At 51.9% G+C, this 16903-nt stretch overlaps 1 protein-coding gene and 1 pseudogene across 4 annotated transcripts in view; one reads left to right on the forward strand and one right to left on the reverse strand.

Annotated features, from left to right (window-relative positions):
• The window catches only part of Wscd2 (WSC domain sialate O sulfotransferase 2), a 112286-nt gene extending 96466 nt beyond the window's left edge, over nucleotides 1-15820 (forward strand). For 3 of the 4 annotated variants that reach the window (XM_004843620.3, XM_087198438.1, XM_021257316.2), the window contains exons 7-9: nucleotides 464-628; nucleotides 6483-6683; nucleotides 13750-15820. In XM_004843620.3, the coding sequence (XP_004843677.2) occupies nucleotides 464-628; nucleotides 6483-6683; nucleotides 13750-14102 (719 nt within the window). In that variant the 3' untranslated portion in view covers nucleotides 14103-15820. The remainder of the gene's footprint in view (nucleotides 1-463; nucleotides 629-6482; nucleotides 6684-13749) is intronic. The other variant, XM_021257317.2, reaches the window with a different exon arrangement.
• On the reverse strand, nucleotides 3729-3879 carry LOC147821982 (U2 spliceosomal RNA; annotated as a pseudogene).
• Nucleotides 15821-16903: the final 1083 nt, after the last annotated feature.

Consider the following 16903-nt stretch of genomic DNA (forward strand, 5'->3'; position numbering starts at 1 on the left):
GGCAGCTGTGCGGGACAAGTCTGGGATATGCGAGGGCCGCCCTGCAGGCCTTGTAGGCCGAAGGAAGAACCCTGGGCCCCATCCCATGTGGTTGGACACCACCGAGGGTTTCAGTCCAGAGGAAGGGGTGCAGTGAATGTGCAAGACTCGCTCTGTTGGGGGAAACTGAGGTGGGAGAGAAGATCCATCCATCTGGCTGACTTTCACTGAGTACCTGCTGTGTGCTAAGCATTGTGCTTACCCCTTTTCATACAGGACCTTATTTAATCCTCACCCCAACCCTGTGAAGGACACATTTGCCTCATGTTCCCGATGGGGAAACCAAGGCCCACAGAAGTTCTGATCATGTGTGCTGAGTCACACAGCTGAGAAGGGGCAGCGGTGGGATGCATCCCCCGCTCCCTTCTGGACAGGCTCCAGCTGCCTGCGCCACTGATGTCTACTTGTGCCCCACCCTTTGCAGACAACCGCTGCATGGACAGAAGGTTCCTTCCAGCCAAGTCCAAGCAGCTCATTGCTCTGGCCAGCTTCCCAGGTGCCGGCAACACATGGGCCCGACACCTCATCGAGCTGGCCACTGGCTTCTACACAGGCAGCTACTACTTCGATGGTTCCCTGTACAACAAAGGTGAGGAGATGGGCAGAGGGGGAGGCTTCCTGGACTTCAAGAGGGACCCAGGGCAGGGCAGGGACTACCCTTTCCTGAGCACCTACTGTGTACCACTGAGCCTGCCAGGACCCATTTATTGAGACCTATTATGTGCTTGGGGCCTTCCCTTCTTTTATATCTGACACACATTTCTCAAGTTTTGTGTCCTGGGTACCTCACCTGGAGCCACTCAGTAATTGACATCTATCCATCACCTATCATGTCTGGTCCCTTCCCTCATTCAGTTCAACCCAAATGTCCCTTAAGCTCCTACTGTGTGCTGAGCACCTTACCACATATATTTACTGACCAGCAACTCCATGCTGTCCATAGAGGTGCACGTTCACTTTGGGAACATTGATTGGGTACCAGACTGAGTTCGCAGATGTTTCCTGAACACTGCTATGTTTGGGATGTGCTTCCTAAGGTTTGGTTTTGCTGCATGCATTCATAGAGCACCAACTGTGTGCACTTTGCAGATGTTCAGATGGCCACAGATGTCCTGGCCACTTGCTAAATGGGCCAGACGGGGCACGCTTCCCTAATCCTGCACATGAGGCCTGGGGCAGGATGATGTTGCTCTTCCCCAGACACAAAAAACAAGGCTGGAGGAGGAGAAATACTTTACCCAAAGTCACACAAACTTTTCTCAATGCAGTGATCAGGGACTGCACCGATCAGGGACTGCACCCTACTCTTTCTTGATTTCAGATTCTACATCCTTCTATCACCCAGGCAAGAAATCCCTGGGTTTCTTGCTGGGGATCCAGAAACCATGGCTGCACACTGGGCATGAAGCCCTCTCTTGGCATGGTGGGGGCATCAGGGAAGTAAGTCCTCTGCCTGTGAGGGGTTTTACACTCATGTAGGGAACAACCCTTAGCCATGGTCTTTGCGTCTACAAAGCAGCTGAGGACCACTTCCTGGCTGTGTGACCTTGGACAAGCTACTGGACCTCTCTGATCAGGCACAAATTAGAGATAACCCTATATACTTCGGTTATCACAAGGTTGATAAGTTAATATATGTAGCGTGCTTGGCACATACTAAATAGGCTTTGAGCATTAGGGGCTGGATACTGGGGACTCAGCATGCACAGGTTGGGGGCTGACAGAGTCACCCCGGAACTGTAGCCCAGAGAAAGCCAGGGGCAGGTCTCTTGGAGAAAGAAGCAGAAGGGAGGCATAGAGTGGGGGAGAAAAGTCATGAAGGGTGAAGAGGGAGAGGCCAAAGGCTGGAGTCATCAGCGGAGGAACAGGTGACCAGTGTAAAATCCCAACTTTCATGCAATTATTGATTTCTAGTTTGGGATTCAGTGGTTATTTATTGAGCACCTATGTGTGGCTGAGCGTGTTGGATGCTTGTGTAAGGATCTGAACCCAGACCTGGCTAGCAACAGTACCTGTGCTCCTGACCCAGGGCTGCACTGTCTTGATGAGAGATGCTGGGAAGAGCCGAGGCAAATTCTGGAGAGTGGCTGGGAGCAGGCTAGGAAGCATCCACAGCTCCCCACTTCCCATCTTCAGCAGGGCTCCTCATGGCATGGCCGAATGTCACAAACAGAAGGGCCTTGGGGATCACGGAGGCCAGGGGTCCAGAGCAGCTTCCTCTCATGCGTCAGCTCCATGGGGGTGCATTAGCGTGTGTGAAGATGACGCGCTAGGATGCGGGGTTACAGCTTCGGCGGTTCTGTCCTCCCTCAGAAGCAGAGTGACTTAATGTAGCACTTGTTGAAAGTGTAGAAGGGGGAACCGCGGTCTGTATGCCAAGTATTTGCTACCTCTGACCTAACGCAGTCTCTGACTTCAGAAAAAGGGAAATTAAATCTTACGGTGGAGTCAGGTGATCCAGCCTTCACTCTAAAAGCTCACTCTGATGCTTGGGCAAGATCTGCCACCTCTCTGAGCTCTGCCTTCCTCATCTATAATATGGGGAGGTCACTAAAGAGCTCAAAGCTTTTCCAAAAATGTAATAAGATAATGTTTGTGAGATAATGCATGTGAGGCTGTGGTGTAAAATATATACACGATCTTTTAAATGACCTATGACCAGTAGTGTCAGCTACTTATCAAAGTCAGAGAGGGGCTAGACTCTGACTAAACACTTGGAATCACCATAAACTTTTAAAGTCTCGACAGCTGCTCCTTACACTTTTTTTTTTTCCACCAGAATTCTGGGGCTGAGCCAGGCCTTGGTATTTTCTCACAATCTCTCCAGGGGATTCTGGTGCAAAGCCAGAGCTGAAACCCCAGCTCTAGGCTAAGAACTCAGTCTTCTTTTCCTCAGAGCTGTAATATTCCAAAACTTCATCTTTGCTCACCTCTTTTACTATCTAGTGTTACACAATAATGATGGGCCATTACTGGAGCGAGGTGCTGGTGACTCAGCTTTCCATTACTGTGAGAAATGCCACAGCAAAACACCTTAAAGAAGGAAAGCTTGATCTGGGCTCACAGTTTCAGAGGTCTCAGTCCATGGTGGGTTTGACTCCATTGTTCTCAGGCTGGTGACCAGGCAGAAATATCATGGCAGAAGGGCACAGTGGAGGAGAGCTGCTCACTCATGGCAGCTGGGAAGGGGTGGAGGATGGATAGGAGACAAGATATAGTCTCCAAGGCTTGTTCCTAAGAACCTCCTCCCTTCAACTAAGCCATCACCTTCCAATAGCCCATCAGATTAGAAACTCATCAATGGATTCATCCAGTGATGAAGTCAGAGCCCTCATGATCCGATTATTTCCCAAAAGCCACACCTCTCAACACTGCTGCCCTGGGGACCAAGCCTCCAACGGGAGCCTTTGGGAGACATTTCATCTCCAAACTGCAATAGGTGTCCGTACACTTTAAACTTGATTCTTTAAAAAACCAAGAAAGAAAGAAAGTACAAACCATCCCCGACACTACCGTCTCCAGCTGCGTCTTGTTTGTGGATGGCCCTACTGAGAAGGGCAGGTGTGTAGCCAGTCACAGGCAGCAGAGGCTTTGAGTTGCCTTTTCATTCAGGGCTTAAAAACTTTTCCTGCAGTCTGAGCGCTCACAGTTAATGCTGCACTCTCCCTGGGGCCTGGGTGGCAGTGGGTGCAGGCAGCCCCTTCAGAACTCAAAGGTCATGTGGAGGCCCCCAAGATAAACTAATATTTTGGTGACTCTTAAAAGGAATGTGACTTAAATGTGCCACATTTATGTAATGGAGTCCTACACTTGATCTTAGCCAAAAGGCCGAGAAGCGATAGGTAATGGAATCCTATGGCAAGGAAGGGTTGAGAAAGGCAGCCCTGGTGGTAGCATTCACCAACTCCGCTGTGGCCCTGATCTTGCATCTCTGGTGCCACTTGATGCCCTTCAGGGACAGCTGTGAAACCACCTATTGCTTCCTCGGGCGAGCCCATCCCCTGTGGCTTCTCAGTAGCTCCTTTCACACCCAGAACTCCCCTTTCTCTAAGAGACACTCTGCTGAATGGAATTTTCCCCGCCGCGCTGCATTTCCAGTGCTCCTTTACAGAATAACTCCTCAGGCGACCAGACTCTGGGATCTGAAGCAGATGTTTCCCAGTGTTCATAGTTTCTTTGTTTGTGTTTGTTTTTCATCTCCATAAATACTGTGCTAGGTTGACTACACCATGGACAAGGGGAAATGTGACTTTGCCCTCAGAGTGCACAGAGCTGATTTAAAGCTGTCTGACCATGATACCACGATTCTGATGATTTATTGTTCTTCTCTGAGAATCTGTGTGTTCTTCCGTGCTTTCCTGCCTGTGTCTTTCCATGACCGTGCACATAATGAAATGGATTTTAGCAAAGATAAGACAAACAGGGAAGCCCCTTTGTCCCTGTCATTCAGAGTCACCCCATATGGAATGCGTGAAATTGCACCCAGGGCTGCGATGTGGGGAAACGTTTAGGTCCCGCACACTCTCAAGCTTCTCATTGTTCTCTGGAGATGATTTTTTCCCGCAATACCGTGCATCCCATGTGCCGCCAAGGCTGAGGGAGAATATTTGATCATGGAAATAGGCCAGCAGTTACTTCGAGGCTAGTCTGATCCCTGCAACTTGATGTGGTCAGTCCCAAAACAGAGCCTGACTTGGGGAAGCTCATTCCACCCCTGGCTGGCCCCTGACTCCAGGAAGAGAACCAGGTACCACACCAGCCCTCACCTTCATCCACTTTCAAAGCCAGAGCACAAATCATTAAAAACTTCCGGAGGGAGGGGGGGACATGGGACGGGACTTCCTGAGCGAGCGGGGAGGGGGTTGATGCGGGGAGGTGGCTTCTCTGCACACAATTTCACCTTAGTCTTGCTCTGTGCTAGCAGCCCTTTTCTGAAATCTGACTGAGTCCCCCATCGACTTCTCATAATGGCCACGTGAGAAGGAGGAGGCGTCATCCCGTATTACAGGTGGGGAAACTGAGGCCCAGGGAGGTGACATAATGTCAGGATCGCTCCGCGAGCTGGAAGCTCAGTCACTATCTTGGAGACCTGCCTGATAACATTTCTCCTTGGCCCTTGAGATTCCACCCAAATGCTTTATTCTCATGAGACTGGGGGTGCAGCTCCGAAACCTGGGTGTCCTGGGTTTGTCTCCTGGCTCTGCCTCTCCCTGGCTTTGTGACTGGGATGAGTTATTTGACCTCTTTGCCTCAGTTTCCTCACCTGTAACATCCTGCGTAGGAACACTGAGAAGACTGACTCGGTCCAGTCTCTGCAGAGGGCTCAGGCCAGTGACCCACGTGGCATCATCGTGTAAAAGTGCTCCTTCTTTGCCCACCTGCCCAGAAGCCCTGTGGGTCCTCAGCATCTGAAATGAAGAGCAGTCCTATCCCTACCTTGAATCTGTTTAAGGGCCGTTGGACCCTCCCAGTCGAGTACTGACCACTTCCTCAGCCTCCCCTCTTGGTTTCTGTGCCCCTCTCTCCTGTAACACATTTCTTCCCACCTGCCACAGGACTCTACACCTCTGCGCCTGCCCCCAGCCCTCCCTTCTTGTGCAAGGAAATTGTGCCTCACCCTCTCGATCTCAGCTTCAGCGCCTCTTCCCCCACCCCAGGCACCTTCCTGGTCGCTGCCTGCCTTTGACCTGGCTGGCAGCTCCAGGCTGCAGGCTAAGACCATGTGTGTCCTGTGTCTCTCACTAATTACAATCAGTGCCCTCTGCTGCCCCAGGGATGTCCTTCCCATGGTGATGGCAGAAGCAGAGGAGCCTGAGATATATTCAAACACAGGATATGTCTTGGGGCTTTGGTGGAGACCCATCTCCGCCCTCTTCCCATGTGCCAAAATAAGTGTTATGGGGCACCCATGGAGTGGACACTTAGTGGTTGTACCCAAAGAGGAACTGCCAGGTCCTTCTCCTACCACCTGGACATTAACACTTTTCTTTTACAGCATTAAGCATGACTGTGACTCTAATTCATTTGCATCATTATTCGAATAATCTGACTCTCAAAAACTGTAAGCCTCATGGATATTTTTATTTATTTTGCAGCACTGGGGATTGAACCCAGGGCCTTTGCACCAAGCTACATCTCCAGCTTTTTTCATTTATTTATTTTTTTAAATTTGGAAACAGAGACTTGTTAAATTGCTAAATTGCCCGTGCTGGGTTTGAATTTGCAATTCTCCTGCCTCAGCCTCCCATAATACTGGGATTACAAGGGATTACAAGAATGCACCACCATACCCAGCTCCTTTTTTGCAAATCACTTTTATCCTCGGCTCCTAGGGCAGTACCCAGCACACAACACAATAGGTGCTCACTAAATCCGGAGGTCAGGTGGGCTTTGTCACCCCAGCTAGCCTGCCTATTCCCTAACCTCTGGCCTGGATCGGGAAGGGTTCAAAGGTGAGCGGGACCACTGGCGCAGCGGGCGGACCATCTGCATCAAGACCCATGAGAGCGGGCAGAAGGAGATCGAAGCCTTCGACGCCGCCATCCTGCTCATCCGCAACCCCTACAAGGCACTCATGGCGGAGTTCAACCGCAAGTACGGCGGCCACATAGGCTTTGCGGCGCATGCGCACTGGAAGGGCAAAGGTAGGGCCTGGGGAGGGGGCGGGGCCTTGGGGGGGCTGGCCTGGGAGGGAGGGGCGGGGTTCGGGAGGTGGAAGTCACCCTCCTAGTCCCTGTGTCTGCTGCTTACCCTGCTCCCGCCCAGGAGGGTCATGTCTCACTGCCCGCCACGCCCACAAGCGACAGCCTCTGAGCCCGGCTGTCGCAAGCATGGTGGTTAAGCTTGCAGGCTCTGCTGCTAGACGTGCCAGGCTCAAGTCCATGCCAACCACTTCCTGGAACAGCCCCTTCCTCTCTCTGAGCCTTGCATTGTGCCATCTATAAGGCAGGTTGATAAAAGCGTGCGGATGTGGGAGGTTATTCCTTTTACAGACACTCAGCGGGTGTGACTCTCGCTGTGGAGAGACTGATGCGGCGTAGACTCAGGCAGGAGACCCGAATTCAGCTCCACACCAGTGGCTGTGTGTCGGGGAGATCCTGAGAGCTTAGGTACAGAACATCCTTTCAGCGAACCTTTCAACAGCCCTGGGTCTTGCCTCACGCCACAGAGCTTAGAAATGACAGTATTGGCCCCAAGAGCACCTGGGTGTGAGATTCCGCTCCGGCCCTTACGAGGTGAGAGAGGACGCCTGTGTGACGAACGTTTCAGCACAGAGTGGCCGTCCAGGGTAGTGGTCAGAGCTTAGAGGTGAGACCCAAATTCTGTCACCTTGAGTGTCTTTAAAATCCCCTATCAGCTACATGAGGATCTCTATCAAGTCTTGAGTATTTTGGAAATGGTTAACTTCTTCTTTTTGTGGTACTGAGGATTGAACCCAGGGCCTTTGCACTGAGCTACATCCTCAACCCCTCTTTAAATTTTGAGACAGGTTCCCATTAAGTCACCGAGTTGCCCAGGCTGGTTTCAAATTCAAGATCCTCCTGCCTCAGTCTCCCAGAGTGCTAGGATTGCAGGGCAAACCCAGCTAGAGGTCAACTTCTTAAACCCCCACAGTAATTCCTCCCATTGTATCCCTAGGACGACCCTAGTTCAGAGAAGTCAGGGAGCTTTGCGGGGTGGGGGTGTGCATTACACAGGTGAGTGGGTTCTGTGGGCAACAGGAAGGTATTCTCTGCTTAGACTGTCAGGAAGGCAGATTGCATGTAAAGTGCTCTTAGCACAGAGGCACATACATGTGGTGCACAAAGAAAATGGACACCAGGAGACTTTAGGATATGATGAAAATGCTTATGACCTGCACGGATAGAACAGAATTGTATCCACGTATCCAGACTCCGGCTTGTACACATTAATTATGTGCAGGTTTCTGCATACCAGTTACGCCTGGGTAAAGCTGGGTGGGAGGAGCTTTTCTGTGAAGTGGTGGAGTAGGGATTTGAACCCAAGATGGCTTGCTCCTGAGTCCATGCTGTTAAGCACTGTACTTTGATAATAGTTTACAGATGGTCCTCAACTTATAATGGGTCCTCAACTTATAATGATGGGGAGGCTTTATGAGGTGCAAAAGCATAACCATGCAACCATTCTGCTTTCTCTTTCAGTACTAGTCAAAAAATTATGTGATACTCCACACTTTATTAAAAATAGGCTTTTTGTTAGATGACATCAGCAATTGTGGCCTAATGTAAGCATCTGAAGCATGTTTAGGTAGGCTGGGCTTAAGCTGGGATGTTTGGTAGGTCAGGGGAATTCATTGTATTTGAGGTATCGGTGGCTGTGCATCAGCTGTTCCTGAGTCCCGGAAGGCCAGGAGGTGCTCTGTGGATGTGAGCTGCCCCCAGCTCATCCTCCTCAGAGACAGCGTAGCAGGCTGGCATCAGCTCCAGCCTCTACACTGATACTGCTGATGCGAACCCTTGCCCAGGCCTGAGCAGCTGAGCTCTGGCTTCCCAGCTCACTCAAGGGGATTTGTCCATCCCTCCCCGAGCCTTGCTCTTCCTCTTGGAGGGGTTGGAAGCTGGGCCGGATGACATTTGTTTATTCCCTGGAGGAAAGAGGCCACTGAATTATTTCTTTGTAGAACAGCTGAGAATGAGCACTGGCCAGAGCCAGGTGGAGACATCACTGAATGTCGGTGGCAGCAGAGCGTCACAGGAGCAGACTCTGCTCACCAGAGCTGGGAAGAACTTGGGGATCACTGAACCCCTGGTTCTCAGCCTGAGCTGCACATTTGACTCCCCAGTGCCCAGTGCCCAGACTGCACCCCACCCATTGCCAGGGTGGAGCCAAGACATTCATATTTTTAAAATCTCAGCTCCTTCCAGAGAGTAGGTGGGGCTGAGAGCCTCAGATTCCCTGTTTATTAGTGGGGAAACGGAGGCTTAGAGGGAGTCAGAGTCTGCTAAGGTCACTTGGGCACTAGTGGCAAGACAGGCGCTAGGACCAGCCCTCCCAGCTCCCAGGCCTCCTGATGCCAGAGGGAAGAGGAAGGGGATTGACTCAGGAAGTTCATGGACACTGAGCATTTGCTACCTAAACTCCCCGATAACCAGGGGAGGCAAGAAAGGCTGCCACAAACTCAGTAGCATTCCACTGTACAGGTGAGCACACCATCCCAGGTAGGGGCAGGTCACTGGGCTATAGCCCTGGGCATAGACTGAGCTGGGGTCCAAACTTCAGCATTGACCACTGCACTCCTGCTCTTCCTTCCCCTGGGATGCTGCAGACTCCTGGTGTGCTCAGAGGTTCTCTCCTCCAGAGCCCCCTGCTTTGGCTTCAGACCTGTCTGCTGATTCCCAGGAGTCACCTCTCCTGTTTTGTCTTATTCAAGACAGCCAGGAGCTTTAAACCAGGGGGAGGAAGGAGTTGGGAAGGGCTGAACCAAGAGGCTGCAGGGCACATGGGGAAGATGGTCTACCACACTCACCTCTATGGGGGCCTGCAGTCCCACATTGGTCTGGGGCTGGGAGGCCTTTTGCCAGCACTCCTCCCAGGCCAGACCCAGGGCCCTTCAGAGCAGAGCCATCAGTGTCCACCCTGGCCATTCCTCTCACTGGCACCCACCTTCTGGATGCTCCTGGCCCTTGAGTTTGAGACCCTTGCTTTTGACTCCTCATCCCCTGGCAGCAGTGTTGCTGGTGAACTGATTAGAAATGCAAATTTTCAGGCTGCACCTGAGACCTATGGAATCAGAAACCCTGGCAGTGAGGGCCCCTGCTCCTTGCAACATGGCCCCCAGGTCTTCCGATGAGCACTCCAGCGGAGGTGCCACTGAGTAGTAACCCTCACTACTCAAAGTGCAGCCAGAGGACCAGCTGCACAGATGCCAGGTGTCCAGCAAGGCCCAGCCCAGGCTCAGGAGAACAAAATCTGCATTTTGACCAGATTTCTCAGGGGCTTTGGGTGCACTTGAAAGTCTGAGAATTGCTGCTCTCGGATGCCCTTGGTGTGGGGTGGGAGGGTCACCCTAGGACAGCAGGGGCCACTCAGCCATTGAGCATGTCCACCCCACCTTGCCCTTGTCTCCTTTCCAATTACAGCTGAGTCGAGGCTCCCATGCCCCCCCCACACCTTTGGTTCCATAACATTAATTTTATAATCTCCGTGGAGTGAGTCCAAAGCAAAATTTTATGTGATATGATTACACAAGGTGAATTGTCCTGGATCTGTTTAATGAAACAGATACTGTATTTAATGATTCCATGGGGAACTAAGTACAGTGAAGCCATTAATCAGGACTTGGTTTCTTCGGTCCACAAGAAGATGGAGCGGCAGAGACTGGCCAGCTGTGCCCAGCCAGGCACACCTGTGAGGCAGTTCAGGCTGAGGCGGGGCTCGTTACCTGTGTTCCATAGCCCTGTGTATCTTTATTACTGGATGTGTGGGCAGTGATCAATTACCAGGAATCCTGAGCTGATTGAGGGCTTTGCGTTCAATTTTTCTTCTTCTTCTTTCCGATGCAGTATTTTAGGAGCTTTGTCATAGGAGGGGGTGGACTGGGCAAATATCTGCTGCCAGAACAGGTTGGGTATCTGTGGTGCTTTGGGAGGAAGCGCAGAACAATGTGGTAGGGCCCATGGGACATCACAGGAGATGCCCCGAAGAGGGAGCATCAGCACAAATAATCACAACAGTGACCAACATGTATTCAGCTCCTCCTGCATCCCTGGCACCTTCCCAGGACTTCTGCACTTCTTACACTCTGTCTGCACACAGGTGTTATCAACATCGCCAGTTTGCAGATGGGTAAACTGAGGCCCGAGGAGATCAAATGAAATCTCCAAAGTCACACAGCTCATGTGGAGAGGAGCTGGGTCTTGAACCTGGGCAATTGGACTGCAAAGTTATCTGTGTACGGACCTTGTGTATCAGGGAGCAGTCTGAAGGTGAAGGACACAGCAGGTAGACCAGGAAGCTGCTCTGGACCCAGAGCAAAAGAGGGCGTCAGCTGAACGAGTCACCAGCTCTTACGGAGTTCATTGGCAGGGTGGCTCCCTGGTCAGTATGTGCTAGTCATGGGTTTCAATTCCGCCTGGGACATCCCCTATTGCCTTGGCCAACTGGTTCATGTCTCTGAGCCTCCTTTTCCCTGCATCTGAAACGGTGCTAGCAATTCTTACCCTCCAGGTCTCTCCTCTCCTCTCCCCTCCCCTCCCCCTGGCCCTCCCCTTCTCCTCTTCTTCCTCCTCCTCCTCCTCCTCTTCTTCCTCTCTCTCTCTCTCTCTCTCTGTCATTTTTACATTATTACCAATCGAACCTCACTGAGCCACATCCCCAGCCCTTAAAAAAATACCTTTTAAACGTTACATTATTTTGAGACAGGGTCTCTGAGTAGCCCAGGCTGGGCTCAAACTTGGGATCCTCCTGCTTCAGCCTCCCAGAGTGCTGGGATTACAGGCAAGTGACACCACACCTGGCTCTCCAGGCTTCTTGAGAGCTCAGAATGAGATCACAAATAAAGAGCCCAGCATAGCTCCTGACACCCAGTACGTGCTCAGGCAGCATACATTCCCAATCTGCTCCCCAGATTGAGGAGCCTGGTGCCCCGCAGAAGTGTGCAGTCAGCAACAACACTATATCATCTTCATCCCACTGCATCCAAGGCCAGGCATGTGGGGTGACCTAGGGGACCCCAACCATCATGCAGCCCAGCCCTCCCTCTTCCTTAGGGCCACTCTGCAACTGTCGTTTGGCAACACCAGAGATGGCCAGCTTCATGGTGCTGGGTGACAGATGCCACCCGCATCACCTGGGCTTCTCCCAGGAGCATTAGCAGCTTTCCGAATCTCCAGGGATGCTGCAAGGTGACTCGGTCATTGGGAAATTCTGAAAAAGTAAAACAGACCATCAGCATACTAGATTTTGCCTAATCACCCAGATACATCTGGTCTTAACCCATTATAACAGTACGGGCTCAATTAGGGACATTGTAAATAATCTATTTTGAGAATAAAAAATCTCCTGTCATCACATAAATATTGCCCAAGAACCCATGGGGTTCCAGGACAGCCTGGGGAGCAGGAGCTCACACAGATTCTGATGTATTCTTCAAAGAAGAGAGGCCCTTCATCACATCGCAATTTGGTGGTTGGGAATTTCAATTTAGCTCAGCAGCCTTTCGTGAAGCCCCTGCTGAGGGAAGCAGTGGAGGAAGTGGGGATAGGGCTGCTGGTGCCTGGGAAGATCAGGGCCTGGAATGGGGCAAGCTTGATCCGGATGGTGCCTCCGGCCCTGTGACCTTCAGCAGGTTCCTGCAGCTCTCTGAGCCTCAATTTCCTCCCTAACGAAGAGTGAACAGTAGTTCTTTCCCTCACTCAGCCAGGGATTATGTTTTTATTTTAAAGAACTCCCCAGGCTACCTTGGGGCCCCCTGTTGTCCTCTGGTCTCAGTTGAGAGCTTTGAGGACCTACCCTGCCTCCCTTCAGATGGGGCTCAGAATTGAGGCTGTGATTCCTTTGTTGTGTTCCCTGCATCCTCCTGGTCCCCCTTCTGCAGTTACCCCACAGCGGTTCTCTGGCCTGGCTGCCTCCCTCTTTGAGGTCCTCACCAAGGCTCCCCGGGGAATTTCTTATGTTCCCTGTGACCTGGTCAGACAGTCCAAGCATCCCCTTCCCATCTGGGTGACATCCATCCTGCGGTTTCACCATGGTGAGGTAATGGACAGCAGAAAGGAAGACAGGCAGTGTGGGTAGGGAGTCGTGGCACAGTGTAGTCGGTGCTGTGGGCTTTAGGGGGGAGGAGAGAGGGTTCAAACCCAAGAGGAGGCACCTGCCTGAGCCCGGGGAAGCCGGAGAAGGTGGCATCTTACCTGAGAACAGATTAGCAGCAGTAGCAATAAGAGCCTACTGGGTGCAAGTCACCATGCTGACGACTTCATGTGCTGTGCGGCTTACTCTGAATAACAGCCCTGTGGTTACCCCATGAATAGGCACTAGCACAGGATGCCTTGGTAATTAAAAACCCAGATCTTGAAGTCAGACTGCCTAGGTTCAAACCCCGGCCCTGCTAGCTAGCTGAATGACCCTGGCAGCTTACTGAACCTGTCTGTCCTTCAGTTTCTTCTTCTGTTAAATGAGGGTAATGATGATACCGACCTCACGTGATTGTGAGGATTAAGTGGAATGAAGAGATATATTAATACAGTTATTAACATGTAATTATAATGTAATATAGTTATATACCTATCATATATCATTTACATATTAGTATACCTTATGTAATATGTAGTGTACAATAATATACTTTATATTTTTATATAATATAGAGTATAATATATAAAATATATGTGATTTTTATATCACACATGGTATACTATATAATTTATATAATTATGTGTATCACCTACATCTGTTTATATATAATTACAGTGCAGTGGACACTCACTATTATAGGTTTATATATTAATCCAAAATGAGTATAAATACATATACCTGCATATTACGTGTCTATATTGCAGTAGCATACATGTCTATAGCGGGCTCTGCTTGGCTTGTAGTAAGCACAGCGGGGCGAGAGGCTGTCCCGGAGACAGATAGGCTGGAAGTGAGGGGTGTACTGTCCCTGCTATACCCCTGCGAGGCGCGGGCGGGCCGTGCAGTCGCGGGGAGCAAAGGTCGCTGTCCCAGGCTGACCCTCTCTCCTCCCCGCAGAGTGGCCGGAGTTCGTGCGCAACTACGCCCCCTGGTGGGCCACGCACACGCTGGACTGGCTCAAGTTTGGCAGGAAGGTGTTGGTGGTGCACTTCGAGGACCTGAAGCAGGACCTCTTCGCGCAGCTGGGCCGCATGGTCAGCCTGCTGGGCGTGGCCGTCAGGGAGGACCGGCTGCTGTGCGTGGAGAGCCAGAAGGATGGGAACTTCAAGCGCTCGGGGCTGCGCAAGCTCGAGTACGACCCGTACACGGCCGACATGCAGAAGAGCATCTCGGCCTACATCAAGCTGGTGGACGAGGCCCTCAAGGGGCGCAACCTCACGGGCGTGCCCGACGACTACTATCCGAGATGATGTCGCGGTGCGGGGGAGGGGTGGGAGCCCTCAACACGCTCTGGTGACCCCCCTGACCTGTTCTGTCTTTGGTTTGGGGACCATCCATCCCCCTGGCTGCTGTGGCCTTCAGCGAGTTTCCTGCATGATAAGGAGACCCGAGGGAAGAGCTGTCCGGGCGTGCCCACCTGCTCTCCACCGCTTCCCCTGGGAGACATGGGCGACCTGGTTTGGAGAGTTCCGGGCACATGGACCCTTTTCTCACCCACACCCACCTGCCCCTGTGTCCCTGTCTCCCCCACTCTGGGCTCCCCTGGTGGGAGAGAGGACTTCTTATAGTCACGGAGACATGCTGGGCCCTGCCTGCCCTGGGCAGTAGTTGTTGAGGACCTGATGCCACCCCGTGGGCTGAGATCTCCCACCCCTTTCCTTCTCTGCTCAGGAAGCCCTGGCACTGTCTCCCTCTTAAGCCACCCTCTGTTGGGAAGAAAGCTTGCTGGACCTGTCCTCAGGGCCCTGGGTGTGTGACACTCCGGGTAGAGTCGGGAGACAGTGGTGCTCACAGTAGGTGGACAGCCACCACCTGGGGTCCCTGGCACCGTAAACCCATACCCTAGCCACACTGCAGCCAAAGAGCCAGCTGGTGGCCTTTGCACTCTAGGGTTCCAATCCTGCCCTGTTCTTCCCCGGCTGTGTCTAGGAGGTGATGTTGGAGGTCCTTTATCCCACTCCCAGGGTTCCTTGAGCAGCATCAGCTAACCCAACAGGATGCCATGCCCAGAATCTAGGTAGGCGTTAGCGGCCCCGGGGACACATCTGTCCACTGTGGCCCAACACATCCATATTACACTCCCGTCCTGACCCCTGCCAGTGGGTCCTTTGCTGAGCAGCTGAGAGAGCATGAGTGCTCCAAATCAGGCGGAGCCATTCCGTACCCACAAGAGACTCCCGCGACCTGCCCAGACTACCAGCCTCCATTCGCTCAGAGCTCAACAGGACCAGCTTCCCCTGAGGGTCCTTTAAGGAATGGGGGTGACCAACGGCTCATCGTTTCCATTGTAACGCTGCTCTCTTGATGCTGAGACACCAAACCAAAGGATTTCTGAGGACCTGAGTCACTGATCGTCTGTTTTAAAACACTAATCCAGGACCCCTTCTCTTTCCAGACCTGGGATCCCAGTGGCTTGACACCCAGCCCACGTTTGCACCATCCCATCCTGTAGATGCAAAAGCCATAGGTCACAGCCTCTTTGCTCTTCTGTCTGGAGTGCCCCCCAAGTCCCTCTGCAACCTTGGGGTGCAAGTAAAGGCTCATCCCGAAAGAGCAAAGGGACTATGGAGAAGGCAAGTGAAAAGAATATATTTTTTTAAGAGGAATATGACTAATACATTCCTCCCCCTTAACCCCTGGCCACGCAAAGAGAAGGCACAAGGATTGGACCTGTGCTATCCTTCTCCAACTTCCCCCATCTATAGGATTTTGGCCACCCCATGGCTCAGCCAGGGGGCTCTGAATGTATTTTATACCTTGTTTCTTTCCCCCAGCTGATTTCTAGTCTTTCACAAAGCAGGAGAGGGCTTGGCCTCCCCTCTCACATGGAAGCCAGCTCTCTCTGGAAGACTCTTGGTCCAAGACCTGGGCCAGTTCTTTGCTGGTGGCCCCCTCTGGCCACAGGCTTGTGTCTGAAGATTCCTCAGGTCAACACTATCATTAAATTCAAGTTTTGTTGATAATTCTACCATGTGGTGGAGTGTTATGTACGGGGAATTCACAAAGGGGATGTTTTCTCTGGGGGGGATGTATGTGTGTGCATGTGTGTGCATGTGCGTGTGTGTGTGTGTGTTGGATATGTCTGGAGGTAGAGCTGTGTGTAATTGCTTCTGCGTCTGTCTGTCTCTGGCATAGCTCCCTGTGAGGAGGAACTCTGTACCTCTGTATCAAATCATGTCTGTGTTGTGAGACCATATTTCCCCATGGGTGTGGTGATCAGCCCATTCTTAATGCATCTGTGTGGAATTGTGTGTAGATAGAGGGAAGTGATTGGTGTGGTTTACCCAAGTATGAGAAGCTGTCAGTCTGTTTTGGGAGGAGCTGCCTTCTGCACATTCCTTTTGTCCTTGGTAACTGTAAGGGATGTGGGTGGACATGTGGGCTGGAAGAGACAGCCACAATAAGTGTCCTTGTTTGGGTTTGTGCAAGGGTATGGAAGAAGTCATCTATGGAAGGTATCCATTCTGCATATATTTGTGTGTGAGTGTGTGTGACAGAGAGAGAGATGCTGAGCGTGTGCTATGCACGTTTTGGCAGTAGGGAAGCCAGTGAGAATACAAGAGCATTGAGAGGCCCCTCTGTTCCCTGGAGTGTGTGGTGGTAGCAGTGGGGGCTTAGTCTCCATCTCCAAACCTCTGACTACAGCTGAGGGGAGACCCTGGGTTCGCTCCTCTCTCACTGGAGAGGTTTCTGCAGAGAGGTACTGGTGCCCGGACCATTTCCCAGCCCAAGGGAGGAAGAAGGTTTTAGGCCCCACCATGTGGGTGGTAAGGGTGGGGGAGGAGCAGGGACAGGCAGAAGAGAGAGGGAAGGGCTTCTCCTCATCCAGAGGGAGAGCTCAGGGCTCAGGGTCCTGGCATCATGAGATAAGGAGGGGAAGAAAGACCTCAAGGAGAGATGGGACGTGGAGATGTGCACTGGCTCACGGAAACCATCCTGTGATGGCTGATTGAGCGCTGGTCTGGGCTCCGGCTGCCCTCTGATCCCTGGTCACACACAGCCCAGTCCTAGACCCTTGAACCCTGATCACAGACTGGTCTCCGATCCTGGA

This window comes from Heterocephalus glaber, unplaced genomic scaffold, assembly GCF_053883595.1.
Source record: "Heterocephalus glaber isolate CG9 unplaced genomic scaffold, H.glaber_assembly_v1.0 deba00001687, whole genome shotgun sequence".
NCBI classification, from domain to species: Eukaryota; Metazoa; Chordata; class Mammalia; order Rodentia; family Bathyergidae; genus Heterocephalus; species Heterocephalus glaber.